Source organism: Panthera tigris, chromosome B4 (assembly GCF_018350195.1).
Source record: "Panthera tigris isolate Pti1 chromosome B4, P.tigris_Pti1_mat1.1, whole genome shotgun sequence".
Classification (NCBI taxonomy): domain Eukaryota; kingdom Metazoa; phylum Chordata; class Mammalia; order Carnivora; family Felidae; genus Panthera; species Panthera tigris.
Genome location: NC_056666.1, coordinates 41,372,626 through 41,385,476, shown reverse-complemented (window position 1 = coordinate 41,385,476; position 12,851 = coordinate 41,372,626). Strand labels below are relative to the sequence as shown.

The 12,851-nt window shown below is 59.0% G+C and overlaps 1 protein-coding gene across 1 annotated transcript; it reads right to left on the bottom strand.

The window, feature by feature from the left end:
• Positions 1-2,112: 2,112 nt before the first annotated feature.
• Positions 2,113-12,778, bottom strand: PTPN6 (protein tyrosine phosphatase non-receptor type 6). Its single transcript, XM_007089589.3, has 16 exons — positions 12,626-12,778; positions 12,417-12,539; positions 12,012-12,206; positions 9,273-9,462; positions 8,998-9,114; positions 8,798-8,911; positions 8,577-8,673; positions 8,093-8,172; positions 7,778-7,927; positions 6,285-6,416; positions 6,005-6,159; positions 3,906-3,973; positions 3,653-3,804; positions 3,463-3,554; positions 2,950-3,070; positions 2,113-2,759 (listed from the first exon to the last, which is right to left on the bottom strand). The coding sequence occupies exons 1-15, from the start codon at positions 12,631-12,633 to the stop codon at positions 2,956-2,958; spliced, it is 1,788 nt and encodes a 595-aa protein (XP_007089651.2). The 5' UTR covers positions 12,634-12,778; the 3' UTR covers positions 2,113-2,759; positions 2,950-2,955.
• Between the last annotated feature and the right edge of the window lie 73 nt (positions 12,779-12,851).

Below are 12,851 nucleotides of genomic sequence, written 5' to 3'. Positions count from 1 at the left end.
GTCCTCCGCCCAGGCTCCCTGTGGAGAGGCTGCAGAACCCTGGCTCCCATCCCCCACCACCCGAGTCCCTGGGGACACTTCCGGGTGAGCCCTGTAGCCCGCCACCAGCCCCACCCTAAGTTGCTGATCCACTGGGACTCAGGTAGGTCTTCCGCAGGCCCCTGCCCATCAGTTCTTCACCTCTGAGCCCCTTCCCCAGCCGCCCCCACAGCTTGTCCCTGATCCCCCCACACACACCGCTTCATCGGTCTCCATCCCCACTCGGTGGTTCCTGGCCCAGCCCCAGAATCCCTCTCCCAGTGGCCTTTACCTGTCACCGGGGCCGCCTGACCCCCACAGAGTGAGTGCCGGGGAGAGGAAGGGGAGTCAAGGCCCAGGATTCAACGGCCTAGAGCCCGCCCGCCGGGCCTCCACTCTTCCTCCTTCCTTCTCCAGGGCCTGGCGGCGCAGGCTCCTCACCTGGGCCCCGCCCGCCGCCCCTGCGCACAGGTGTGTCCTCCTGCCATAGGCTGCCCCCCCACCGCCTTAACCCCTTCCCTCCCAGGGCCAGCCGCAGGCACCTCCTCTGAGGCCTGGCCACCCCGCTAGGCCTCCCACCCTTTCCTAGAGGTCCCTTCTCTCCTACCAGCCTCCTCTGCCCCCCAGCCTCCCCTAGGGAGCCTGGTCTCCAGGAGGGGGAAAGAGAGGGGATGTCTCTGGGCTCCCCACAGCCACCCCTGCCCTTGCTAGCCCCTTCCTCCCAGGCCAGACACCCCTGAGGTCAGCGAGGGGTCAGCTCAGCAGGGATTGGGTTGTGCCCTCCGCCTGCCGGGCATCCCTGCCTGTTGACGGGTGTCTTCAACCCCCCAGCGGGGTGTCTCCCTGTCCTCAGCCCTAAAGTTGGGGAGCCCACCCCTGCCAGAAGGCCAGAGCTGGCCAGGAGCAGCAGTACTGACCCTACCCTGCTGGTGAAAGTAAACTGCTCTCCTTCAGCCCTCCTAGCCATCCCGTGGGGAGAAACGCCCCTGCTGCTCCTTGGGAAACGGACCGAGCACCCCGGGGCAGAGCTGCTCCTGGACCCACCTCAATGCCCTGGATGCAAGTCCCAGCCTACGGAGCAGTTGGCCCTAGGGTGGTTAGAGGGGTGGGACCTGCCTTTCTTTTGTGCAGCTCTAGGCGTTGCCGGGAGAGAAGAGTCCTCCCCGCCCCCCCCCCAGGCGGCAGGTGACACTCCACCCCACCCCCGCCCCCTGGAGGGCGATGGCTCCAGGAGGGCTATTGCTCCAGGAGCAATCCAAGCTCTCCTTGGTCTCCCAGCTTCCTCTCAGTCTCCTTTGTTTGCATCCTTAACACCTGTCCGTACTTATTTCCTGTTTGTGGGCTTGTCTCCTAGCTCCCCAACAGGAATTGTCTTGTTCACATCATGCCCTCAGCACTGCTCCAGTGCCTGTGACACAGTGGACACTCAAGTAAAGCACATGCTAATGAATGACAGTAGGGGCCAGCCCACCCCTCGGCCTCTCCTGCAGCAGGGAGCTAGGCCTTCCTGGGCGGGACCCTCACAGGCTTAACTCGCCAGGAGCGGGGCCTTAATTCAAATCAAGATAAAGCCTTAACACAAAGAAGGGATCCTTGGTAGTCCACCCTGGACACAGGGCAAGGCCGAGGGGACAAAAATAAAACTGCCCAGGAACACCAGGCCAGTAGGGGCTCCTGTCAAGGGAGGAGCGCGGCTCACGGGAGCCCAGAGAGGGGTGGGGCAGTGGGTGGCACCAGGCCCCTGCTTCCTGGCTTGTACTGGTCTCAGCTCTCAGATCTAGAAGTCAGCGCTAGAGGAGTGCGGTTGTGTCCCTTCAGGGCGACCAAGGCTGCCTCTCCAGGAGTGTGTGCTCCGCAGACAGACGGCCCGAGTTCAAATCTCAGCCTCACTGCTCGGTAGCTGTGTGTCTGCGAGCAAGTTATGTGACCTACCCGTGCCTCAGTTTTCCCCACGGTGAAACAGGAATGACACAGCCACCTAAGGTGAATGAGTGTGTAGTCTTGTAAACAGTGCCTGACACGTGGCAAACGTGTAATGAATTATTGTTGCCAGTTACGACCTTGATCCCTCACCTCAATGATCTTCACAACCACCCTCAGGATCATCCTCCATTTTATTTTATATATAGTTTTTTTTTTTTTTCTTTTAACCGAGGTACAGTCGACACACAATGTTCCATTGCCTTCGGGTGTACCAATTACCGATTCCACAAGTCTATACGTTATGATACGCTCTCACCGCAAGTGCAGCCACCATCTGTCACCATGCAAGGTGCCATTACAGCACCATTGATTATATTCCCTGTGCTGTAACCTTTCATCATTCTCCACTTTAAAGAAGAGACTGAGGAATCTGGCCCACGGTCACACTCCTAGTATGTTAAGCAGAGTCCAGAACCAGGTCAGGTCAAAGGTGAAAGTCAAGCTTTTGTGCTTTTGTGTACACACACACACACACACACACACACACAGCTCCCTGCTCACTCCTCCTCCCCCAGTCCCCTTCTGAGCTCCTCAGGCCCAGGCAGTCACAGTTAGAGACCCACACACAGTGATCCTAGGGGCTTTATTTACAAGAGTATAGGGCCTGATGCTGCCTGGAGTCTCGCGGGGCTATATACAGGGTCAGGAAGAGGGAAGTAGGGACACAGCCACTTAAATTACAATAGAATGGGGGTGGGCTCCTCAGTTCCGGCCGTGGGTTGGCCCACCGGAGGCCTCTGCAGGGATCAGGGCTGAGGCTGCAAAGAGAAGGGAGGAACGGAGTAAGGGGGTGGCTGGAACCGAAGCGGGGAAGGGGAACAAGAAGGTCTGGAATGGCCAGGAAGGGCAGGGGAAGGCCGCAGCTACCGCATCCATCCAGGGGAAAGCACTGGACCCAGCGACACTGGGGGGCAGGGCAAGGAGGAGCCCTAAGCAGAGGGGCCATACCCCGCCTCATTTCCTCTTGAGGGAACCCTTGCTCTTCTCCTTGTCCGCCGACCGCTGCTTCTTCACCTTGTCCTCCTTCTTGTTCTTACTGTGCAAGTTCTCATATACATCCTCCTTGTGTCTGCAGGTGGGGTGGGCAGTTGGCGCAGGTCATGAGACCGTGCAGGGTTACCCAGCTCCAGCGGCCCCGTCTGGCCCACCCATATCACAGGTGAACAAACTGAGGCCAGGAGAGAGGAGACCTGGTCACTGTCCTTTCACTAGACTAGAAGCTCCTTGTGGGCAACGGCTCCATCTTCTACACCAGGAATACCACTGGTACCCAGCACAGGCCCGACATAGACATAGGCCCAACTCAGGAAATACTTGTGAACACAGGTAGTAAGAGTCAAGCTTGAGCTTGAACCCAGGTCTCCCTGACAGCAGCACTTGTCATCTCTGGAAAGGGAGGGTCGGGCCGAGGAGGAGGAGGGGGGAGTAGATGCTGGGAGGTGGCAGGCGGGGGTCACTCACTTGGAAGAGGTGCGGGATGCCTTGGCATGGGCGTTCTTCATGGCTAAGGGGTAGGTGATGTTCCCGTACTCTGACTCCCGGCCCTTCTGGGACTGTGGGCAGAGGTGTGGTGGGAGGGCGGTGGTCCCAGCAGGGACCAGGTGATGCCCACGCCCCCCCACAGCTCCTCCAGGCCCCGCTCGACACACACCTGAATGACCTCCAGCTTCTTCTTGGTGGTTTCAATGAACTGGGCGATGGCCACATAGATGAACTTGTACTGCGCCTCGGTCTGCACCATGCCGGAGCGCTGCGCCCGCACCATCTGGATGGTCTTCTGGATGTCGATGTCACAGTCCAACCCTGGGCAGGCATGACAGTTGGACCTCAGGCTCAGGCGGAGGGGGTGACCGAAGGGCTGCTCACCCAGCCACCCACCTGCGTCTCCCACGGGTCCCGCTCACCCTTGGTGGAGATGCTTTCCATGAGCATGTCGATGACGATGATGGTGCCCGTGCGGCCAATGCCTGCGCTGGGGAGGGAAGGGGGCGCCGTCAGAGGCCTCACCGGGAAGGGGGAGCCCCGGCATTCAGCTCCAGCATGGTAGCATGAAGAAACTGAGGCTCCAGACAGATGAGGTAACACGCCCGGGGTCACAGGGCCGACAGGCCGGAGGCGGAAGCTTCCTTGGTTCCGCACCCACGTACATCACTTCAGCCCAGGGATTTGTAGGCGGGCCGTCTCTCAAGTGCTCCCAGGCCAGCCGGCTGCACCCCAACTCCCCGCGCCACCACTTCCTGCTTTGACGCCTCATTCCTGCTGCGGGCTGCTCCCTACTCTGGAGGATCTAGGAGCCCCAGCCCCATCAAGGTCCTGCCTGCCCCACAGGCACTCCGGGCCTCCCCTGGCCCTCTCCCACACCCTTGGCCTGAATGAGGCCTTCCCTGCACCCCGCCCCTGCCCTTCTAAAGTTATATTTAGAACTTTTTTAAGCAGGGCTTCGTTTCCCTTTTTTTCTTTTTTTTTCAGACCCTGACGGCAGGGAAAGGGCAGCCCTAGAGACAGCAGGGCACAAAGGGCACTGGGGTCAGGAGCTGTGGAGAGGTGGGGGAGCCACGCAGTAAGGGCTGTCCCCTTCCCCACCCTGTGCCACCACCCTTGGGCAAACAGCCCCGGGGAACCTCAGGACCCCTCGGAGACTGCAGTCCCACCCCCTTTGCTGGGCCCATCAGGCTGGTGACCTGAGTTGCACTGTCTAATTTCAAACCCAGATTGTCAAAAATAACCCCCCCCCCTTACCCACTTCCTTCCTGTAGCATCTAAATAAAGGCCATGGGGATTTCAAGAAGTGGAAGGGGGGTAGCAGGAGGGTCGTTGTGGGTGATGGGCCTGCCCCTGGAGGCAGAGCAGAGTCCCTTAGATGGCACGTGGGGGGTACCCCCAGTTTCAGCCCACCTAGCCCTGCCCCAGGACAAGCAGTTGCTGGTGGGAAGAAGGAAGAAGTGTGAGGCCCTCGCAGCCTGGGGTCACTTGGAGGGAGAGGGTAGGGAAGCAGAAAAAGCAGGCTCCCGTTTCCCCATTCTCTTCCTGCTGTGAGTTATTAAACCATTCACAGCTCCCATTTCTTCAGGGATTCACTATATTCCCGACACAGTGACGGGGTCTTATTTCACCCTCAGAGCAACCATAGGAGATCCTGAATTTACAGAAGACGAATCTGCGGGTCAGAGTAACCAAGCAATTTGTCCACGATCACACAGCCGGTGAGTAGCAGAACTGAAATTTAAAACTACGGTCTCTGTCCAGGAACCTGCACCCACTGCCTCCCATGCACCCAGGCCAGGCGGGCTGGGTAGGCCCATCTACAGGACTCTGCCCTTCAGGCCTGATGGGCCCCCCCCCACCTCCTCGTTGCTGACCCCCCACCTCCCCGTTTAGCAGGAACAGGTTCTCCTAGTCATGAGGTTCTCCAGTGGAGCTAGTGATGCGTGGGCCCCTCTGGAAGAGATACCACCCGTCGCCACGCAACCCTGGAGGCCAAGCTGGGGTCACTAGCTGGGAAGGGAGAAGCAGAGAAGGCTAAGCGCCCCGGGGGCTACAGAGGGGAAAATGAGAAAACGTAGGGAGCCACACTGCCCCCAGATGGGAGACGCTTGGGGCCGAGAAAATATATACGCTGAGTAAGCCCGTGTGAGGAAACAACATGACCAGGACCAAGGTCTGTTGTGAGTGTCCGTGCAGGCTCTCTCGAAGGCCAGCTGGCAAGCTGCTGGGCCTGTTTTCTCATCTGTATGTGGCAGGCCTGGATGAGACGGTACATCCAGGGAAGTCTCGAAGTCTCTGAAGAAGCCACCCCCAGGCACAGGATCAATCAGTGGGGTGGGTTCAAGCTTAAGTTTCCCACAGGGGTCTGGGGCTGTCAAGGAGCCCGGATGAGGCTGGGATCAGGGGGACGGACGCGTGAAATGCATTAGCTCGGAAAGCAGTGTTTACGATGAGCAGCACGCGACACTTAGCAGGATTTACTGGCCATCACAACTCCTAACTTCATCGTTGTTCTCACCTGCAGTGCACGATGATGGGTCCCGCGTGAGGCAGACTCTCCTGCCGCTGGTTGATCTGATCCAGGAAGCTGAGGACACCCCCAGGCTCGCTGGGGACGCCATGGTCAGGCCAGCTCAGGTACTGATAGTGCCAGATCTCCCGAACCAGGTCCCCCTGGGCAGAGTGCATAGGGCCAGTGCCCTCTGTTCCCACACACCACCCCGTCCCACCCAACCAGACATGAGAGCAGCTCCCAGGAGGGGCCCCGGGAGTGAGACAAGGATGGAGGGGACACTCACATTGTCCAGCAGGGAGACCTGCAAGGTACGGAGTTTGTACTCAGCTGTGTCATGCTCCCCGCAATTGGTTACTGTGTACGGTCCATAAACGCGCTGAGCGCCCACCTCTGGCCAATATGGCACACATTTGTTCTGGAAAGGGAGGGTGGAGGTGAGGAGTGAGGCACAGAAGCAACACACAGGGACCTGTTCCAGGCCCTTTGCAAGGTCCTGGGTCCCTGGCGCTGGCCCAGTCAACAACATTTGTTGGACGAATGGATGAACTGGCCGAGAGTCAGAGACAGGATCCAGTCATGGCTCAGCCACCAAGAGGCGGTGAGACCTGACCAGCCACTCAACCTTGCAATTCATTTGGGAAACATCTGCAGGTGCGCACGTTGTACGTGAAGTTGCGGAGACCAGGCTGGAGTCGCAGACATGGCGAAGACACGGTCTCTGCCCCTGTGCCTCTAGGAGGTCACAGAGAGGCGAACAGGGTTAACAGAGCCACTCGGGATCAGGGTAGAGGGAGAGACTAATCCTCCCTCCAGGTTACGGAGGAAATCACAGGTGGCTTCACAGAGGAGGAAGCATTTGAGCTAGGTCTTCAAAAACAGGGAGTCTGTCCGGCAGAGAGAGTGCAGAGAGAGAGGAAGTCATTTCCTAGCAGAAAAGTGAGCTGATGCCAAGGCGTGGAAACCTGAGGCAGGGAGTGTTGTAGCGAAGTCACCACGCCTTGACGGCCAGGTCTCAGAGTATGACCTGAAGACAACTGGGAGCCACTGAAAGGTGTTCAAGAGAGGGAGCAGCTTGATGGAGTGTATGCTTTGGGCGGGACCCCTTTGACTCCAGTGCAGAAGTGCCCTAGAAGGGCACGGCGCACAGGCAGGGATACCGGCTGGGTGGTGGGGTAAGGGTGAGGGGCAGACTCCAGAGAGATTTACGAGGCAAGGGAAGACAGGAGGGCTGTGGCTTGGATAGGGACAGGTGGGGGAGGGGCAGGAGGCAGGTTTGCTTCCGGACACTTTAAGAGGTGCCTGGGTGGCTCCGTCGGTTAAGTGTCTGACTTCGGCCCAGGTCATGATCTTGCAGTTCATGAGTTCGATCCCCATGTTAGGCCCTGTGCTGGAGCCTGGAGCCTGCTTCAGATTCTGTGTCTCCCTCTCTCTTTGCCAACTCGCACTCTCTCTCTCTCTCTCAAAAATAAACAAACATTAAAAAAAAATTTTTTTTTAAAAAGGAAGAAAGCCCACTTAAAACCGGGGTCTGGTGGTCAGGAGCACCCCAGGTTGGAAGCAGGGATCTGGGAGACAGTGCTTATCCAAGAGTGTCTCTGTTCCTCAGTTTCCCAACAAGGGTTGGACTTTGCCCTCTGAGGGGACTTTCTGCCCCTGGCGTCTGGCATTTCTTTGGTTTAATGGTGATGGATAACAAAGCACTGGGGCGGGGGGGGGGGGGGGGAGTGGAGAGGGGAAGGGGTGGGGATCAGGGGACAGCACAGGACTTGGCCCTACCCGGCCTTTCTCCACCTCTCGGGTGGTCATGACAATGACGCGGGTGTTCTCCTGCCATGCCATCTGCCAGAAGTCGTTGACTGTGGCCTCCAGGCAGCCCTGGCTGGCGATGTAGGTCTTAGCGTTCTCATCGGGGCTTAGCAGCTGGTTCTGGAAGCAAGGGTAGAAAGATGCACCCCAGGACTGTGAGCCCCTGCACCACCACCCTCCTCACCACCTAACTTTGCTACACGTCTCTGGCTCCAGTACCCCCGTGAGATGGGGAATCCCCAGGGCCCAGCCTCTCCTCCCATGTGACCAGCAGGCGCCACTGACCTTGACGTAGTTGGCATTGATATAGTCGGACCCAGGGATGTTGCTGTCACGTCCCTGCAGGATCACTCGGGTGTGGTCGACTGGGGGTGGGCAGGGAGGAAACAAGATGGGCCTGGGTCAGCCAGGTACTCATCAGCCCCTGGGTCAGACCCTTCCTAATTCCATTCTTATCTTAGAGGCCAGGAGGCTCTCGGAGCACTGTGGGCAGGTGGGGGCGGAGGATCCACATGGGGAGCGGGGTTGGAGGTCTCAGAGGAAGGAGGGCGGTGGATGTCTAGTGCGGGGAGGCTCCAGTGGGAGGGGCAGAGGCTTTCTGCAGGAGGGAGGCCCTGTTGTGTGGGTGAGGAGGTGGACCCTCCTGGGGCGGGGAGTAGGGACCTTATGAGATGGAGGGAGGTTGGCTGGGGGAAGGGGAGTCTCCTGGGTGAATGGACGCTGCCCGGAAGTGGGAGGGATGAAGGCAGCCAGGGGGCAGGGTGCTCACACGGAAGAATGTTCTTGTAACGGTTCTTGCTCTTGTTCTCTGGCCTCTGGCCTTCCAGCCGCTGGTGCAAGTTCTTTACCTCCTGCTTCTGCAGACTCTGAGGGGTGAGAGGGGGAAACTGAGTGCCAGCCCCTGGAGGGCCATCCGCGCACGGAGATAAGACGGGGCAGACCAGTGTATGGGGTGGGGAGAGAGGGGACGGGGCCTGAGACCCCACGCACCTCAAACTCCTCCCAAAAGCCGGCTTTGGCTGTGTCCTCTGACTCCTGCTTCTTGTTGAGTTCCAACACCCGATTCTCAATGTCAGCTGCGTTCACCCGAGTGGCATAGTACGGCTGGGCGGGGACAGGTGAGAAGTCAGCGCCCACTTGAGAGCACAGAGCTCCTGGGTCTGAGGGATTGCCAGGCCCGCCCCTCTCACCTGCCGCAGGTAGACGAAGGCACCCGAGGCCTCCTCAATCCCCGTCTTCTTGAAATGCTCCACCAGGTCTGTGAGGCTGTCAAAGGTCTCTGAGCCACCCACCGTGTAGCGTCCACCCTGAGGGATGCCAAGTCAGGCCATTCTGCATGACCTGAGTCTCCCTCCCTACACCCCCAGCCTTGGACCAAAGCTAGGCTGATCCTCCCCACTGCCGGGGCTTTGAGCATAGACAGGAGCCCCGGCAGGATGCCTTCCCTGCTGCCCGGCTGCCTTACCTCACACATGACCTTGATATGAGTGACTCTGAGTGGGGAGCCTGGGCCAGCCTTGGGCTGGTCGCTGAGCACGGACAGCACAAAATCTCCAGGCTGGCTGAGACTCTCACGCACGAGAAACGTCCAGGGCTCACCCTTGGCCTGCAGCAGTGTCTCTGCCTGCCCCCCAGACATGTGACCGTGGTACCACCTATAGAAGGCAACATCAGGGAAGGTGACCCCTAGGCCAAGGGGCAGGCACTGAGCAGCGACAGGGAAATAGAGTGACTATGATGTACCAGGCGCTGTGCTACATGCTTTCAAATCCACCACCATAGTTGGGTCCACTGCTCTCACAAAAATGTTGAGAGGTAGGTTCGATCCCATTTTACAGATAAGGAGCCTGAAGCTGGGCCCTAGGCCCTTGGGTGGTAGCCAGGCCCACCTCTGAGAGCATGAGACAGAGGCAGAGAGGCAAGCCACATCCAGAACAACTGTAGGGGGAGAAACCAAGGAAGGGTCTCCATGAAAGCCAGGGCTGAGCTAGGGAAAGAGGAGGGGGACCAAGAGAAGCGCAGAGGCCAAACCACAGAGAGCAGTGGAGATTGGGAGAGACGGAAGTCACAAGGGAGTCGTGATGGGGACAACTCCCCCCTGGGTGGCAGGGAAGACAGACAACACTGCTGGGGAAACAGGGGTGTGGGGGGCTCTGAGGTGTCCAGGGTGACATCACTGAAGGGGAGGCTGGGGCTCAGAGGGGCTCAGAAGGGCAGAAAGCGGAACTAGGACCTTTCCCCAAAGCACACCCCCTTCCCAGGAGGAAACTGTAGCCCCACAATGCCCAGCCCCACAGGAAACCACGTGATGGAAAAAACACAAAACTCCTTCTGGGGAGAGAGTGAGAAGTGAGGGTGTGAGGTTTCCTCAGCCCAGGGACCAGGGGAGGGGGCATTTTCCAACCGCAGGGATGGGGGGAGGAGGGGGGGACCAGTCTGTCTTGCCCCACCTCGCTCCCTCCCTGTCCCCAAGCAGCACCCCGGGCCACCCCGTCCCACCAATCAGGGATAGACCAGGGCCCCCCCAGGCAATGGGGAGGGGGCTGACCCTCGTCCCCCTGGCCCAGGATGAGGAAGTTTCCATGCAAATGTCAGGCTGACCATAGGCAGAGAGCTAGCCATTGGCGGGACAAATGCAAATTTCCTCGCAGGAGGGGAGGAGGAGAGGCAGCCAGCCAGGGCTGGGAACACAAAGGGAGGTTTGGAGAAGGAGCCTCCCCCACGCAATCCCAGGGTCAGGGGTGAGCCAGGCATGCTGGCGTCCTGGCGTGGGTCACCGAAAGGGCCTCTTGGAGTCAGTTTCCCTGGCCTGGATTCCCTCCATCCTTCCCTGCCCCCCAGCCCCCAGCTCTGCCCTTCTCCCCCTTCTCCCAAGCCATTTGAAGCCAGGCCCCAGCCTCCTCCCCAGGGGGTCTGCTCAGCTGCTTCTTCCCTCTTCTAGCTCCATCCACAACCTACTGCTTCTCCAGGGCCTCCAGCAACCCATCCTCCTGCAGGGAAGATGCCGGCTTTGGGCAAGGAGAAAGAGAGGTACCGCGCTGAGTTCAAGAGGGTCTAGGTGGCAAAGGCCCATTAACGTTGCAGGCGGGGCATAGGAAAAGAACGAGAGGGAGCAGATACCCAATAAGGACCAAGGAGGGCCACCATGAGCAAAGTCATCCATGCTTGGGCTTCGCGCCTAGAAGAGGTGGCTTCAAGGCAAATGGATGAGCGGCTTCATGTTGGCTGGTGAGTGGTACCCAGCGGTGGGCCCCAGGGCCTTCACCTCAGCCTCACTCAGTTCTAAGTTTGAATCAGTGACTTGAACAAAAATACTGAGGTGAGTTGGGAGGCACGCATCTCAGAAAGACCGAAAACGGACAGAATCAAGATTCACAATCATTTCAACAATCAACACCCAAATACAGGACAAGGGCAAGTTGGCTTGGCCCCAGGAGTGTAAAAAAACAACAAAAACAAAAACCAAAAAACGCTTAGAGTTATTGGGCTGCCCTTCACCTTAATGGAGCTGTCATTGAGATACAGCCACTAAAGTGAGCCATGGTGTAATGCTGAATGTTCTGGTCCTCCACCCCACCCCCCACCATGCTTTAGGAAGACCACATAGGGAGCAGCCTGCCCAGTCATGGGGACCACATCTTTGAAGCCAAAGGGACAGGGGAGAAATGCCTTGAGTGTCCTGTGCCCAGGTACTAGGCCCCTTGCACACACAACCATATCAGACAGTTTTCAACTGGTCTGTGTTCTGGTCAAGCTCTACCAAGCCCCCAAAAGCAGACCCGTCATCACTGTGTTGCTGAGATAAGGCATTAAATGTCGTCGTAAATACAAATCTCCTCTGCCCTTCCTCAACATTCGTCTCTCTGTGTACCAACCTGTGCTGGGGGAGAGAGTGGCTAAACGAGGGCCATTTCGGTTCCATAGACGGAAGAGCTTTCTAACAACAGAGCTGGCCTACTGTGAAAGACGGCCACCAGGCCTCTGCATCACGAGCAGGCCTGGGAGGCCAGCTGGCAGGGACCCCGGAAAAGGGCAAGATGATGTTCCCTGCTTTCTCAGGGGCTGAGGGAAAGGGTATGAGGGGTTAGTGCCCCGAGACACAGGCCCAGATCACATGGAAGAAAGAGGCCCACGGAGCCCCGGGAAGGATGGGAAAATCAGGGACGGGGTGGGCGGGGGTGGGTCAGGGTATGACGCCCCTCACCTCTCGCTGGTGGGGTCGGAGCAGTTCAGCGGGTACTTGAGGTGGATGATGGTGCCATCCCGGTCCTGCAGGACACCCTGCTGCTGTGTGTAGTACTCCACCAGCTCCGTCAGTGTCGCAAACTTCTCCCCTCCGTACAGGTCATAGAAATCTCCCGAGTTCTGGATCCGAATGTGGGTCACCTGATCCCCGACCCTGCGGGGCACCAGACGGTGAGGCCAGTGGGTGCAAGAGGAGAGGTAGGGACAGAGAGGGGGATGGGCTGGGGTCCTGAGCACGGGGCACACACAGGGACAAGGTAGACACGGAGGGGGACGGGAGACATGCTGGTGCTGGGGGCTGGGAGGTTGGAACCGAGAACGGAGTTGCAAAATGCGGGCCCTGGTGGAATTGAGGGCCACCTACCTGACGGAGAGGGAGAAGTCGCCCTGGTTCTTGCGACTGGGCCGAGCCAAGAAGCTCCCATGGACCCCGCGGCCCTTGAGCAGCGTCTCTGCATCCAGCCCACTGAGGTCTCGGTGAAACCACCTGCAGGCCCGGAAGGCAGTGAGGAGAGGTCCCTCCGGCCGCAGGGCACCCTCGCCTCCTGCCTACCGTGGTTCCCGGGACCTTACCTCACCATCCTGGGGGCTCCCTGAGAGGAAGGGGGTGCAGGGAATGAGATGTGCTGGTGAGCCCAGGCAGGCCGCCAACTCCCAGCGCCCAGGCCGCCTCACAGCCCTGGCGGTCCTGGTTCTGGGGCTGCCACTCCACTGGCCTGGGACAGCCGGCAGGGCGGGGACAGGAAGGGGCGCGGCCGACCCCTTGGGGGAACTCACTGTACTTCTCGTTTTGGAGCAG